The sequence below is a fragment of the Polyergus mexicanus genome, unplaced genomic scaffold (genome assembly GCF_030449975.1).
Source record: "Polyergus mexicanus isolate NDT 795.1 unplaced genomic scaffold, iyPolMexi1.0 SCAF_7, whole genome shotgun sequence".
Taxonomy (NCBI): domain Eukaryota; kingdom Metazoa; phylum Arthropoda; class Insecta; order Hymenoptera; family Formicidae; genus Polyergus; species Polyergus mexicanus.
Genome location: NW_027223327.1, coordinates 10776940 through 10792889, shown reverse-complemented (window position 1 = coordinate 10792889; position 15950 = coordinate 10776940). Strand labels below are relative to the sequence as shown.

Here is a 15950-nt window from a genome sequence, read left to right as displayed (position 1 = left end):
TAAAATCGATTATAATCTAGATCTATAATTCTTTTTAGTATTTATATGTTTAATTACCATTCTAAATGTTTGTTTCAGCGTAATTGTGCATGTAATATATAATTCAATTTTTTTTTTATTTATTTAAAGAGAATTCTTTATACGAGGATTCGAGGATCCAGTTTGATTTTTTATTCGTTCGAGATCTCGATAATAAAAAAATATATAGATCTAAATATAAATTTAATCTAAAAACAAATAATATCTGTGTCAGCTGTTTGCGATAGTTCATCTCTTTATTTCGGTGATTTTTAATCTTAATTCTTCCGTGATAATAAAAGCGATTAAATTATATGTGAATTCTCGTGTCCGTGCGACGTGATCGCAGCTGATCGGCTCCAGGTACGTCGCGCGCGTGAGTACGTGACATTAACCGCCGCAGCTATCATGGCGTCGTCGCTAGTGTCGGTATAGCCTCGACGAGAAATTTCCATGCTGTTTTCTCGGAATACTCGGATTTCTCGGCGTGACGCAATGTTGGTGACGATGTTACCTCATCATCGTTGAGAATCGCATCTCTGATCGAACGGATCCAGGAACGCAAAGGTAAAACCGCAAAAACGAAGAAACACGGAGCGTGATTTCGCCACGACGAGGAAGCCTGGCTTCCTCCCCCTGTACCTTTTCTCGCGACGTTTCATGTACGGATCGTGTGTTTTAGAGAATTGCCCGACCTTCGAATGACAGTTAGAGTCGCGGATGCGATTCGACGGAAGAATCCGGGTTTCTCGTCGGCGAAATGTTCGATTAACACCTGGTACAATTTCCGGTGTGCTCGGATTTCCGTGTTACGATGAAATGCGATTCGTCTCGAAATCTTGAACGTTTGGCTCGATATTATTACAACGTTGTTGATTTATGCGTTAGTGATACGTATTAAGGAATCCATAAATGCGCGCGTGCACGAAGGAAGACGTTTATTTAATTGTCAAAGTAACGAGAGTCTTTTCTTTTCCTATAGTTTTCGAGGACCTCACGACGTTTAATACATTCTGCGAATTCCTTTGTATCGGGATCGTTTTTAATTCATTAATTGTTTCATATATATAAGCACGAAAATTAACTCATTTTAATACAATTACATTAACTCGAAAGTATTTTCTTTTCAAGCAGTCGCGTGTTATTCTGTAGAGAATCGGGAATCGTAAATATTTTATTGAAAACACACCCGATATATTTTTCGATGATACACTTCATAATACGCTGACAATAAGTCTCTATTTACATCGCATTTGCATCGGAAAATACGAACTTCAGTTCGCGAACGGATAGATTATTTTTCTTCTATCATCTAACGGGTGTATCTGAAGCGTGATGGGTCTCTGCAATTCCCGACGATTGTATAAACGACACCACAATCGCATAGTTGCAAAATACACAATCTCCATGAATGACAGAAAACTGAAGCCCATAAAGAGACCCAGCAAGCCTCCCGTACTTGCTGTAAATTATATTCGATTGATTTTAATTTATAATTATAAATTGTTTTCGAAATCGGATACTCACAGAGAAATTCGGTGAATCCATAAAGCTCATTTTTTACGTATTTTGTGAATTGAGAATCTACGAAGAATAGGTGAACTACCGCTATATTTTTCCTGCGTAAATAATTTTAAGGATTAAAATGAAACGTATTATAAAAAAAAAAATAGAAATATATCATACGTATTAAAATTTACATTAAGGCTACCTGTAAGTATATGGTTCGTGATAAGAGCATATTAAGAGAAATAATATACGTACAGGCGCATATACAAGGTGTCCAAAAAAAAACGCCTTTATTTTAATAACTTCTGTCAAAATTGAGTTTGTATTTAAGCTCTAGTATAAAAGTTTTGTAAAAAATAAAGAGTCTATTTATAAAAATTTCCGGGATACCTTGTATCTTTGAATCTAAATGTCAACCTGTTGCACTCTTTTTTTTTCGCATTAATAAGTACCGTTTTTGCGATATGCGTTTTGCGTTATATGAAATAATTACGTGAAATAATCTAAATTCTTCTTCACGTATCGTTTATCGACGTTGAAGGTCGATGCTAATTTATTCTGCGAAAGCTCTATCCTGTAATTGATCTCGAAGCAGCCTGGCCAGCAGTTGCAGCTCGGTCTGCAAAATAAATACATAAAAATTCGCGAGCAATCGCGTGGCTTTTCTTTTTCTAAAAGAATATACAACTTCGAACAGTAAACTCACATTTTCGTAATATTTATCGGAGTCGTCAAATCTTCGTCATAGAGTTTGGTTTCCATAGCTCGTCTGGCACGTGTAGCACATTGTTCATCTCTCTTGCCGCAGATCGGGGTTCTCGCCGATTCTGCAGACAGTTCCACTGTTATAGTACAGAAATGTGCCAATATAATAAGAGAAAATAAAGCATTTTTTTCGTTTTGAAAACAATTTGTAATTTATTTTCTCGCATTTTTAAATGTTTTAGCATTATGCTTAAGTTCAGAGTGCTTGAACAGGACTTCAAAGAATCCTTTGACTACTTGCAGTTAAGATATATAATAATATTTTATATCACACAAAGAAATAATATTATTTAACAATGTACTATATATATAGTCCAGGGAAATTATGCAATCAACGACCAAGGTGATAATTACTTGGCATGTAGTATTGCACGCAATCGCAAATTTCCTGCGTAAAATTCGCCTCGCACTCCAGAATGCAATTCCTCTGCGTATACGTCCGGTAGTAACGCAACTTTCTCTCGGCCGTAAAGAAGCATTTCCGCTTCTTCTGCGGTATAGAGATTATCGACGGGTTGGCAGTTGATATTCGCGGTCTTATGATCACCCGGGTCTCCTCGCCCGGCGTGATCGAGAACGAGAAATCGGCGATTTTCGGCGTCTCTACGGGATTGTGGAGCAGCATCTATAGAATGGACCGTATATTTTAGCATCGTCATTTCATTAAAGCGCGTGACTATGCATCATTGTAGATTGGATTCAAGGATCAGTCGATGCCTGAGAAAATAATTCAGTTCACGAAAGAAACTCGTTGCTCATTAATTATTTTATAATTTCATCTTTATGTTTATCTTTGCTAATTATTAATTATTTTTCTAGACGACAAATGGCTTCTTTGAAATCATCTTTTAATAAGGTTCAAATCTTGGCTTGCGAAGTAAAGAGGAGAATAACAGGAAGGGGGTTTTTGTAGCGTGATACCTTAAAGCCCATGCCAGCGGTTGACGAACAATAATAGTCACTTGTTTCCACATCAAGGACTAAAGTCAAACCGTAAAACAGTCCAGCACCATATGGTCTCCACGGTATGACATCCGGCGGCATACTTGCGTCATATCCCTTTTCAGCATTCCAATCGACGCTGACGGATGGATACGTTATATTCAGATCGGGCCAATCGTGTCTAAAATATATGCCCGAGTCAAAAAATTTGCTTCTACTTTCTTTCTACAGCGATTATAAACTAAACTTGCGTAAAATATTTTCCATTTGTATTTATCAAAATTGCGTAATGCATTTACACGAGCTTGATTTAATCGAGTCCCACTCACGGATTATAGAAGAGATGCTTTCTAGTCACCGAGTTGAAATTGCAGCAAATACCCTCGTCGGTCATCGTAGGATTAAAAATCCTATCGCAATCGGTCTGATTTCCATGCCAAAGACAATAGTATAACATGTCTGTGCACGGCTGAGATACCTGAACAAAGTAACGAAGAATGAAAATAAGTTGAGCTAAAATATTCTCAATTATGGATTTTTCAAGAGGTAGACAGACGTAATTTCAGTTATTTTAGTTATTTAGTTCGCGTAAACAAATTTTAATCATCTTAATGAACATTTTCTCAGTGCGTTTATTCTATGTATGTAGGAAATAGGATTATGCTACGTACATTAATCATAAATCGCAGCATTCTGTTCCAGTCTATAGCCTGATCTTGATCATAAGTTACATTGCTTCTTTGCCAATTGCAGACATCGTCCATCATTATTTTATCCAAGTCGTCAGTCCTGGTAATAAAAATCGCATAACAAAAACGATTGTTCGCATTGATTAATTTCGATAACAGTATAGTTATAAATTATAATAATAATTGTTGTATACAGGATAACGCGTAAAGACAGCCCACTAATTACATAATGTTATACCTTACCAAAAAATGAATCGAAAAATCCTGAACCATTTTTTTCTATAACGCTTAATACAGGAATTATTATTGAATAAAATCGGACCAATTAGCGCCAACTTTTAGCCGGACGCGTCAGTGAGCCGCGCACCTGATAGTGTGCGTGAGCGGCTCCGTCGCAACTTGACTCGACTTTACTTAATAATAATTATTTTATTAAGCATTATAGAAAAAAATTGTTCAGGATTTTTCGACTCATTTTTTGATAAAGAATAATGTTATGTACTCAGTGGACGATCTTTACGTGTCACCTTGTATATATATAATTATGTTAATTATATATTAGTGATAATGAGTTAATGTGTACTTCACCCGCACTCGATCCGCTTTGCTTCAGCCTTCTTGACATTGTTCATGTTACAGATTGTTATGGAAGGAAAAGGGAATTCGTTAAGAGGAACCGGCTCAGGACTCAAAGAAATGATGATGGGTGATCCATTCCACTTTTGATAGAGATAATAGATATAATATACAGCCGTTCCCAGTGCGGTGGTGAACGAGATTATCCAGAATATTCTACAAAAAATGCGTTTAATATGCTAGAACATTTTTCAGTCTTAGAGTTTTGTGTTCATAGTAAATAATTAATGATGCAATTTCGATATAATATCTACTATATTGAAAATTGTTTCTCGGCTCAACTGCTGGAAAGTTGTTTCAAATTTTGCGGTCTCTTTGCTTCGCAGGGAGCAAAGTTCTAAATTCGAATTTTGGACTAATTGTCAAAATATCAAAAATACATCACTCTACATTTTTTATATTCTTTTTTTTTTTTTATGTATATTTTACCTTTCTATGATCGACAATTCCGAGTTACCAATGTAACGTAAACCATGAAGGGTACTGTTCGTGCAATATTGCTTAGTAAGCTGACCAAGTTCGGTGAATAGTTGATGCTTCTTTTTCTTTGATCTAACAAGAGTCACGATAAATTAGATAGAGATATAGCAGGGGTTTAGTTTTAAGAAATTTCTCCTTACCCTTCCAGTTTTTCGTTTTCTTGATCGTTGTTTCTATTCGTGATTGATTCTTTGGTCCTGAGTAAATTGTTGTTGTATCTCGATCTCAGAGTAAAATCTTGTGATCGGTACATACCCTAAATTTTTTATGCGTGTATATTAATTATATATGATTAGGATAAATAATTTTTTATAGAGATAAAAAGCAGAAACTAATGAGATTAATCTCTTTAAACTCGTTAACAAAACTTGATATATTTTCTAATTTCTAATAATATTTAACTTGTACCATCGAAAAATATAATTTCCAAAAATATTTAATAAATTATAAAATTATTTTACATTCGTAAAATATTTAGATATATTTTATTTCTCCATTAAATTATTTCTTACACAAATACGATTTTGAATAATAAAAATACGGTTGTAATATTCTAATTGACAGCGGTCTATTATTATCACAAAAAACTTGAAAGACTTTTTAGACTTTGTTAGTCCTACCTTCGAATGATCACGAGACGCAAATCCTTCTAATCGTTGGGGCGATCTGTAAGGATTCTGCAGGTGCACAGTGTTGATGGAATTGTTAGATTTCAGGTAATCAAAGGACGTTCTATCGACAGAATTGTAATAATCATTTTTATTTTTGATATCCGCGGACTTGAGGTTGGAGGATCGCCTCGGCATCACATGCGAATCGTATTTACTTAGATGAGCGAGATCAGGCGTTCTGTTTGAAGCGACGTGCTTTAACATGCGCGCATCGTTCCACGGGTTAAAAGTCGGTTTGGTCTTCCTTAGGTCCGGTGATGAATTCTTCATTTCAGTCGTACTCTTCTTTAGCTCATTGTGACCAACTTTTATTCTTTGACGGATACATTCTCTTATCAAGGGACGATTTTACTTCTTGTGACGTAGATTGCTTTATTTTAGATTGCCTTATTAAGTAAATTTAATTGCTTATATGAGCATTTCTTTTTCAATACACGAATTGATTATCTTTTATTGCGCTCTTATATTCAAGAGGCTTATCCAATAAGAGATTCTAATTTAATAAATAAGAATATTTCTGTGTGATAATTGAAAAATATTGTCGTTTTTCTCGATTTTTTAAATTTGTTCTCGGTTTTATCGTATATTAATTAACTTGTCATCATACGATTCGAAAAGAATCGCAATTTGTGAATTCTGTCAGATAATACTATTGTCTATTTATAAGATAGGAGAAGCCCTTTGAATCCTGTTGCGACGCTTTATCAAACCATTCCCCAAGACGGCTGACAATTGACTAAAGTGTAACAATAGCGGTCGAGCATCCTCCCAACTTTAATGATGGAATACTCGCAAGCCCTTATGCTATGCGTGTGCGCGCTCATAATCTTCCAGAGATAAACAATATTGTCCAATGTTTTTATACTAACAAGGTATAGTACGCGACACGATCTTAAACTAAATTACGCAAACGTCATTAGGTTTTTTTTTTTTTTTTTTTTTTACAGTTCTAATGGCAGATTCTTTGATTATATTTGTTTTTCTTGAAAAAAGATTTCTTGATAAAATCATCATTTGTCTCGATTCTTGAATATTAATTTCAAAATTTAGTATCAACTTTAGCGATTTTTGAAGAATCATATTTCTCATGACATATCTCAATACTGTTCCTTTCTGAATTAGCCGTTTAACGTTATCCTGTTATATCCGACGGTTTTTATTGACGTAAAAAAGAACTTTAAATTTTAATTTGATGTTAAACATTATTTAAAAATATACAGCTATATACATTAGCCTAAAATGAAAGCGACATACGAGATCGCGACTTATCTGTTATAAATATCTATCTTTTTTATGTCTGGGATGGAATATAAGATGTTTAAAAATGAAACATAAAAATGGCGCTTTTTCTCTGTATAATCGCGCGCGAATATAATATATATTTATGATATAATCCAATAGTTTAGAACTGCATTTCTCGAATTGTTTTCAATGTCCACGAGCCCACTGTGTGCATAAATAAAATTTAAAAAAATAATACTCTTGTGCGCAAAGAAATGAAATGTCAAACGTGGGTCATTACTATTTCTAATTTTATCCGATCGAGGACAAGCCGTTTATCGCACATTAAATGATCGTGCAAAAACATCTGTTCTCCCTTATTTGGCATTGTTCGAGGAATAATCATTGTGCAAAATAAAAATGTAGTGTTGCTGTAATGATGCATCTCTGTCTTTTTCTCTCTTATTACAAAGTGCGCGCGTGTAAAGTACACGGCAATTTATTATCGCCGTTATGATGTTACCGATCTCATCAGACGCTTGTATCACTGATGCAAAGCAGAATAGATCGATGCAAGTATATAAAAGCGCATATGTATTGCGTGATTATGAACTGTTATGCGTTTTAACGACGGGACAGGACGCTCTCTTTACTTCGTGTGCGATTGTTATCCTTAAATAAAGATGATATTATTATTTAATAAAAGCGTCCACAAATAAGTTTATCTCCCATCACTGCAGTCGTATCGAAGTTTTTAAGAGAATTTTTTTATTTACTCTAAAATATGTATTATTAAATTAAGATCTTATTTTATTTTTTTTATTATGCGTGATTTTAATTTCTAGAGAATACATTAAATATCTTTTATCATGTTTGTACGCGACAATCGTGCACAATAAATATGAATTAGTTTATATTACAACATAACGCAAAATGCCATATTCGACTACCTTTATTATTTTTAAAATCCAGAGTTAATTAATTAGACTTTATCGTTATTGTAAACGCGATAATGTTGGCGTAATATATTGTACAATGACAGCAATTGCATAATGAAAAGCCACTTGAAGGTATTTTGACATGAGTTTCGACATTTATGTATATAATAAGACGATTTTTAAAATGATTACAAACTTGTCTGCGTCCGGTGGAAATGTTTCGTGACTGTCTCCCTAATGGATCGTCTCAGAGTGTAATTACAAGACAAACATTCGTGTTATCCTTATCGATGTTCAACGGCACCTTACACGAGTCGCGACCGGTCGCTTGTGCGGCTGATGATCGTATTATCTTTAACAAAATATATTCCCCTCGAAGTTCACGGAGTAGCAGTGACAAAACGATAATGTTTATATCAAAATTATTGGCGTTAGGCAGCACAGACAATTTATATTCACGAACATTGGGCTAATCGGCAATTTATCATCACGCTTTGATTCGTCGAAATTGATTGGATGATGACACGAGATATGCGCGAATCGAGAATTCGCGAGGGATTAATTAATGTTTTATTGATGTGACTAGTCAATGATAAATGAGCAATATTTTCCAAATGAGAAGTTACTGAATAATTCACATTAATTATAATAATTCGAGTTTTACTATATTTAACGAGATTATATATGTAGATAATGATTATACGCAACATACTGCATACTTTCAATAGGGAAACCTTCGTGAGCAACAACAAGGTCGAATTCTTTCGAGATAACACTTTGTACAACGACGATACTAGGTCACCGTCGTTTGTTTTGCACTGACAATGTCATAAGCGACGATAATGATTATGCGCAAATGACGAGAGATGTATTTTTTAAATACACATGTGATTCTATCAACTCAATTAATGACGTAGAATCCTTCGCGTATATTTATGATATTCTGATACTAATGAATTGTGATATTTCGTAACGTTTCACTTTAAAGTCAATCATGTAATTAATAATTATGTTGTGGAATTATACCGAGTGGTAAAAAAAAATGCAATAGGTTTAGGACATCATGTATTAAAATTAAAAATAAAAAAAAACTGGCGATATACAATTTTTTTTTTTTTTTTTTAATGCGTTTATGTATTATGCATTCGAAATCACGAAATAAAATTAATGCGTAAATCTTGATTTAGTTGGTTTCATGTGGATTTCTTTTTATTGATAAATTGGATTTTTATTTTAGGCAAAATGTCGCGCAGAAACAGAAAACGAAAAACGGAGGAGAAAGAGCAAAGAATAAACGATGGGGAGCAGGACAATTTTTTCTCCGACGAGATGAAGGAAGAGATGAAACTGATGTGGGAGGTAATTAGGATTATGATTCATAAATCCATCAGTGAATCTCGTTGAATCGTATAAAAAAAATCTCTCATATTCTTTTAGATACCACAAATTTTCCACTTTTTCCATCTAACAAGAGAATCTCTCAATATACCTCAGTTCTCCATATACGAAATGGAGAGGATGCTGTTGATACCGAGAGCCTCGAAGCAACTAGCAAACATCATGACGTGTTTGCTAAGGTTATTATATTAAATAAAATTTAAGATTTATAGAATGATATATACGAAAATGAAAAAGAGATTATATTAAGCAAACGATTTTTTTGTTTTAAATTGTAGTTCCCCGATTACCAAAGCAAAACTGCGCAAAGTGCCACCGATGCCGTATGAATTTTGGACCAACATTCTCGCGCATAAGATGGCGAGCTGGTTTAAGGTTTATCATGCAAAGCACAAAGATGCAACCAAAGTGCGTATTTTCGTAAATCCCCATTATGATTCAATAACTGCTTATTTATAGCTTTATATCGAGTATATTCGCGGTGTTTTGAAGATACACATGCACATACATAATAATATACACCGCAGTGACCAGGATATGAACAAAGACTTTTAGGTTCTAGAAACCATTGGCATTGAACCAGAATTCTGGAATGTCTTCCCCGATGCCTCATTACTCGATCGGAGATGCTTTGAAGATCTAAGTTTTAAGCAGAGAGTTTGGCTGCTGAAAACCGTCTGTGATACAATCATGGTAAGTCCGTGATAATCTTGAAAAAGGAAAGTAAAAATTCTATTAAATTAAATTCTAATTTTTATAGCATACTAGAAAAACAGTTCAGGAAGATATAGCGAAACAACCATGGGAGGATCAGTTTGAAACGCTTTTAGGAGTCGATCGCTATGGGACGAGATACATTTACTTTCCGCAATTTATTCCAAACGATTTTAGAATTTACAGGCATTGTCTGAACAATAAAATTTTATCGACTGTCAAGGTAATTATCCTCCTGAGATTTGATGTGTTGCTTTCGTTAAATTATTAAAACTTTATAATAGAATTATTTATTAAAATTTAACATTCTTTAAATAATAAAACTACATACGTGTGTGTATGTGTTGCGTTTTTTGTATAATTTTATCTATAATAGTTAATAATAAATTTCCATTTTAATGGACATCCAGTTTTAAAAGAATAACATTTGATTCTGAAAATTTTTCGACCAATTATCATATTTCATAGTTTTGTTAAATTATTGTTTTTATCACGAATATCACATTTTTCAATATATTATTTTAATATAAAATTTCGAAAGAAAGTTTATTTCTTTTACTTTACATTGTAATATCAGTGTTCATAGTATAATTAGCAGTACTTAGTTATTGACACCTTAAACGCTATTAAGAATTTTGTCTTTGGAAATCACAATGTTCATTACAATGAATATTCAGTATCTTTCTAATGGAGAGTTTATATGAGAGAGAGAGAGAGAGAGAGAGAGAGAGAGCGCGCGCGTGTGTGTGTGTGTGTGTGTGTGTGTCTATTATAAATATATTAATTTTATAAGTTATGAATTATTTGTATTGCAGCCTGTCAAAGCAAAAATGGTAGCGGGCAAGTTAATCGGCGCGAAATTGAGTAAATATAAACAAAAAAAATTGCAGTGTCACAATAACTTATCATGTCGCAGATCAACCAGGCACAGTATCAACAATAACGACTTGAATAAGTATAAGAGCAGCAACGATAGCACGGATTCGTTTATCAGCGAGGATACTAATTTGAGTAATATGAGCACATGCACTAATAATAACAATATCAGTTTAAATGCCATAAATAGAAAGCGTTGCAGGAGTTTGTCGAAAATGTCCGAGGAAAGTACGCTGTCAAATGCAAGATCCAGTGGCTACGATACTAATACTTATAGTGATAAGTCTGTCGAGAACGAGTCGTCATCGATGTTCAAAGGTTTTGTCAACAATCAGAATGATAATTGCGGTATAGGGATAATTAATGAAATGTTAGATGATCTCAAGTCGGAAATCAACGAGGAAGGAAAAACTAACGAGCTTGTAGCGAGCAATAGTAGCGAATTATCATCGCAAGAAAACCTTGTAAAAACACTTAAAAATACAATAGGTTCTTGTGAAATTTTAGTTATTGAAAAAGATGAGAATGAAAGGTCGAGTGATAATTTATCCAACAGCTCAAAAACGGACGATGAGAAACTGAACGACATAATTAGTGCCGAGAATTCTAAGTTACCTGAAAATGTATATGCCAAAAGTATTTCTGCTAGTGATAATATAAGTGATATTTCAATATTGACATCCAAGTCAGATGACGAGAAATTGAGTGAAACAAAAACCAGTGGTAGTAATGTTAGCATGACTTTTAATGATTTATTCTGTGCATCTCCTTCTGTCCATAGTGTATCATTAAGTGAAGAAATAACTAGATGTGATTTTCATTCAAACAAAGTAAAAGTTTCATTAATAGCAGAAACATTGGATGATTCGATTGAAAGAAGGAATTTAAGAAAGAGTATACGGCTACGATCTCGATATAAAACGAGACAGCACAACAAAGAAAGCAAAATTGAAGCAGTAAAAGATGAGGTAAAGAAAGAGAAAAAATTGAAGGCGGACGATAAAATGGATGAGGCAGATGAAAAAAATTTGTCTGCGAGCAAACTAGACTTACAAGATGTAGAATACGATCTGGATGATTACACAAACAATTGCGATACTGGTTATAATTTGAGAAGATCCAAAGATCCAAAAACAGATGAATGTAAGAAACATTTTGACAAGATGTTATCTGATCTAGGTGTTTCTGATTTTCAATTAGTAATCGACACTGTGGAAGGATTAAGGGATCTCATTAGCAGTTTTTCAGCCAATGACTCAGAAAACAATAAAACAGTAAGTTTGATACGATTAATATTTTCACTTATAATATTTCATGTCTTATTGGCTAAAGAACTGGCACTTACAGAGAGAAGTTACTCCTCTGTGTGAAGTGACATTGGTAATGAAGTTAACCGAATTATTACATTTCCTGGAACCAATGGAGGCAGCTTTGAAGGACACAATGCGTAAAGCGAGGGCAAAGCTTCAAAGGGAATGGTCTAATTTTAAGGAAGGGTATGTATAGCAGCACATAGCTTCCATTTTTTTAAATCTCACATTGTCACACATTGAAACAATCGTAGAAATATATAATGAAAAAAATATTAGAAAATATTGTTTCACTACATCTCATTTAGTTTTAACTCTCATCTGCAATATTTCTTCAATTAATAACGTTACATCTTTTTCCTATATATAGCCATATATTCATATCTTTGTAGTTTAATTTTTATTATCTGGAGAATTCAAAAACTACCTGACGCCTCTTAAGATTGCTACAATCCATGTGTGATATATAATGTGGCCGCTGTCCGCACTTCTCTTCTAGTAACATTAATGTCTTTGTCGAGCGTATATGGCAGACAAACTGATGATGTGTTGTAGCAATGTGGAGGATCAGGACTCATCCAGTGAGGGTGGTCTCAGCTCTAATTGGTGGGTTCTTGGATCGCAGGGCAAGGATCCATTGTCAGTTCCCGGAGACGCAACGTTACAAACGTTACCGCAACTTACCCTATCCTCACTTGGCACCCAAAACGACCAACAACAGCGACGATCAAACAAAGGCGAAAATACGGTCGAGAATTCCGAGCAAAGTCGCCGCAAGAGTCGGGAAGCGAGTGGCGATGAACGACGGAAAGGAAACGGCGAAAAACCATCGAACGTCGAGGCATCACCGACAAGAAGAAACCAAGTTGAGGAGGGAGGAGAAAAGCGGGAACACAACAAAAAACACGGAGAAAATGAAAGTGCGTCGAATGACAAAGGTAATTCCTTTTATCATTTCTCCATTTTCCGTTCGGCAATCGTCTTGTTCGGCAATTCTTCGTATGGAGAACAATGCAATACATTCTTTGCAATTTTTCCAGACGCGGAGCAACAGACGCGACGAGTACTACGAACACGCGGAGTTTCCTCGTATACAGAACAATTATATTCAGACGACGAGAGCGACGAGGACGAGTTGGAGGAATGGGCCGACGTTGAGGCAGTCTACGCGGCTCCCGGCGCACAGGACGATACATCCGCTTCTCACTCTAGTTCGAAAGTCCGATACTCTGACGATCACTCGGAAGAGGAGGACTCAGACCAAGATTGGATTCTACCGGGCTCTCGCAAAAGGAAAAATAAACGTCCGTGTAAGTGCTGAATCTTCAAGAAAATTTGAACTGTCGTATTATTTTTCTTGCTTTATTATTTATTTATAGATTTTTTTATTCAGAATTTGTTTTATTTTTTTATTATGAAGTTTATTTTTACTACTATTAATTAATTTTATTATAAAAATAAAAAAATACTTGTTATTAATAGAGAAATCCAAAAATATCTGCCAATCTCTCATTCAATTCTGTTGTAACTTGTAATATTTATATTATTTCACAGCTGCCAATCGAAGATTAAAATCATTTCAACATAAAGTGCAGAGCATCACGGAGAATACGTCTCAGAGCAATGTGGCATCTGGTATACCTCATTTTGCTAATGCGAAAACTGGCAAGGATAAACTTAAGAATAAACTCACAAATAATAGGGAGATTAGAGAGAAAACAGGTAACTCGCGAGGTAGATACAATGGTGGATCTAATATCATCGTGTCCGCAACGAACAAAGTGGATCCTAAGCGAGCAGTGTCTTCCACGAACGCGGTTTGCAAACTCGAATCTGTTGAGAGTGTGCATTCAGAACTGGATATTAAAGACGAGGGTCCGATCTATGAGTCCGGCACGAATCATTATGGACAAAGCAATTATGAACCTGCGAATCCACAGCAAAACTATTATTATGTGATGCAGCAGAATCCTGGAATCGCCACGGGAGGAAGTGTCATATCCCCGCTAGGAACTCCGATGATGCAACAGAATGTGATCGTCCAGGGAGTCGAGTCGCCACAGGTTCAAAACTACTATGTGCAACCAGGCGCGCAACCGAGTTACGTGATGCAGAATTCACAGACAAATTTTCTACCCGCCGCTCAACAGCAGCCCGTCTTTCAACAGCAAGGTTCACAGGTGATAGTGACTCAACCATATGTCAACAATGTGAGTTATGTACCTTACATAGTAGCCACGAGTACGCAACCTCAGGAATATATGATCAGACCAACAACGAATCAGCAAAATCCACCAAAACCACAGAATAGAAGCAATCAGAATAGATATATGACGACGTCGCGACAGAGCTCGCAGCATCCTAATAGTACAATGAGAGCCAATAACAGGCCTGTCAAAGACACTTGTCAAAGAGCCAATAGTTCGAAACCCACCGTTCCTCAACGCACATCCAAGACAGTGCCGCGGCGGAGAGCACAGCAGACATCCAACACGGAGAATAGCGGCCAGAAGACCACGTCTCTGATCGTGCTCAGCGATAGCGACGATGAGATAGAGATGATCATCACCGAGAAAACTAATACCACGGAGAAGGAGACTAGTTCGGTGCAAGTTCAGAGAGATGTTAATCAGTCTAGACAGAAGCCAATAATCACTTCGGACATCACTGTCGCCTCGGGGAAGGGCGTCATCTCGCCGCAGATCATTCAGCGAATGAGTCAGGGTGGCATATCCATTACACCAGTGAAGAATACACCTCCGCCATCGACGACAAACACCAATACGCAATTGGTAGTAGTCGTGAACGAGACCGGAAGCCACTACGCCCTGGCACTACCCAACGGCAGCAAATTAATACTTACTCCGGAGCAGGTAGCGCAAATCAGAGCCTCGAATGGAGGAAAACTGATCTTGTAAATTGTGTAATAATATATAGCAAATACTGATCATCCTGGACTACATATGTATCGTACATGCCTCCGTTTTACTTTCCGATTCGTCGTGATTGAAGATAAGATGTGATACATATGTGAATCGATAACTTTATTTTTCAAATCGTTTCCCAAATTGCGATTACGAACTGCCAGAGAGTGTTACAATTTGAAGATTCTTTGAATATATTTATGCTGATTATAAGTCTACGCTGAAGTAAATTTCTACAGGCGAGATATCCTTCGTTACATGATGTATAATTTTATTATTGTTTTTTAGTTTTTATTAATTCTCTCTCGCGCTGTATATACAATATATATGCGTCGAGAAAATTCGTATCCAACTTTAAATATTAGCTTACGATGAATAGTTATGAAAGAATGAATATTACATCTTTAGACATTAACTCTGAAAGTTTTACAAAAAGTGTAGCAAATATTAATTAATGTGCGCATATTTCTAGAGAAGATATTGGCTCTATAGCACGTTAAATAATGATTGATTTTTACATATAGAAAGTAAACTATTATTCAGAAAATAACAAATTGCTATTACATGTATCGAATTTGAAAAATTATCATCGCCCTTGTTTCCTTATACATACACACACACACACATTTAATAATCATATTAAATAATTAATATTTTTCAACTAAAGTGATATTAATCAGATTCTAATCAAGATGTCTCTACGCGCACGAGCCTTTGTTCAACTCTTATGTTCAACTTTTATATATACGTGTATATATATATATATATATATATATATATATATATATATATATATATATATATATAAAATTAAATATATATACCGCTACATATAAATCATAAATTGTTGGAAAAAACA

The 15950-nt window shown here is 35.1% G+C and overlaps 2 protein-coding genes across 4 annotated transcripts; one reads left to right on the top strand and one right to left on the bottom strand.

Annotated features, from left to right (window-relative positions):
* The first annotated feature begins 408 nt into the window (after window positions 1–408).
* Window positions 409–15835, top strand: LOC138935087 (dentin sialophosphoprotein). Of its 2 annotated transcripts, none has more exons than XM_070299435.1 (11): window positions 409–585; window positions 9107–9228; window positions 9307–9446; window positions 9546–9675; window positions 9823–9960; window positions 10028–10204; window positions 10797–12131; window positions 12205–12353; window positions 12723–13105; window positions 13208–13477; window positions 13722–15835. In XM_070299435.1, the coding sequence occupies exons 2-11, from the start codon at window positions 9112–9114 to the stop codon at window positions 15083–15085; spliced, it is 4203 nt and encodes a 1400-aa protein (XP_070155536.1). In that variant the 5' UTR covers window positions 409–585; window positions 9107–9111; the 3' UTR covers window positions 15086–15835. The 2 variants fall into 2 exon arrangements, with proteins under 2 accessions (XP_070155536.1, XP_070155535.1); XM_070299434.1 differs by having other exon boundaries at window positions 12190–12353.
* Window positions 1158–8423, bottom strand: LOC138935088 (pickpocket protein 28). Of its 2 annotated transcripts, XM_070299436.1 has the most exons (13): window positions 8066–8423; window positions 5660–6537; window positions 5180–5295; window positions 4989–5111; window positions 4512–4715; window positions 3906–4023; window positions 3564–3712; window positions 3214–3415; window positions 2647–2917; window positions 2234–2369; window positions 2021–2146; window positions 1546–1637; window positions 1158–1480 (listed from the first exon to the last, which is right to left on the bottom strand). In XM_070299436.1, the coding sequence occupies exons 2-13, from the start codon at window positions 5978–5980 to the stop codon at window positions 1293–1295; spliced, it is 2046 nt and encodes a 681-aa protein (XP_070155537.1). In that variant the 5' UTR covers window positions 5981–6537; window positions 8066–8423; the 3' UTR covers window positions 1158–1292. The 2 variants fall into 2 exon arrangements, with proteins under 2 accessions (XP_070155537.1, XP_070155539.1); XM_070299438.1 differs by lacking the exon at window positions 8066–8423 and having other exon boundaries at window positions 2234–2354; window positions 5660–6596.
* Window positions 15836–15950: the final 115 nt, after the last annotated feature.

Excerpts from the sequence above, each read along its gene's own strand:
- LOC138935088 (XM_070299436.1), bottom strand. The coding sequence starts at position 5,980 with ATGAAGAATTCATCACCGGACCTAAGGAAGACCAAACCGACTTTTAAC. Across the intron at positions 2,370-2,646 it reads CGTGCAATACTACATGCCAA|TGGAACTGTCTGCAGAATCG; the intron begins GTAATTATCACC and ends GTACTATAACAG. Across the intron at positions 1,481-1,545 it reads TGGATTCACCGAATTTCTCT|CAAGTACGGGAGGCTTGCTG; the intron begins GTGAGTATCCGA and ends TATAATTTACAG.
- LOC138935087 (XM_070299434.1), top strand. The coding sequence starts at position 9,112 with ATGTCGCGCAGAAACAGAAAACGAAAAACGGAGGAGAAAGAGCAAAGA. Across the intron at positions 9,961-10,027 it reads CCGTCTGTGATACAATCATG|CATACTAGAAAAACAGTTCA; the intron begins GTAAGTCCGTGA and ends TAATTTTTATAG. Across the intron at positions 13,106-13,207 it reads AAGTGCGTCGAATGACAAAG|ACGCGGAGCAACAGACGCGA; the intron begins GTAATTCCTTTT and ends CAATTTTTCCAG.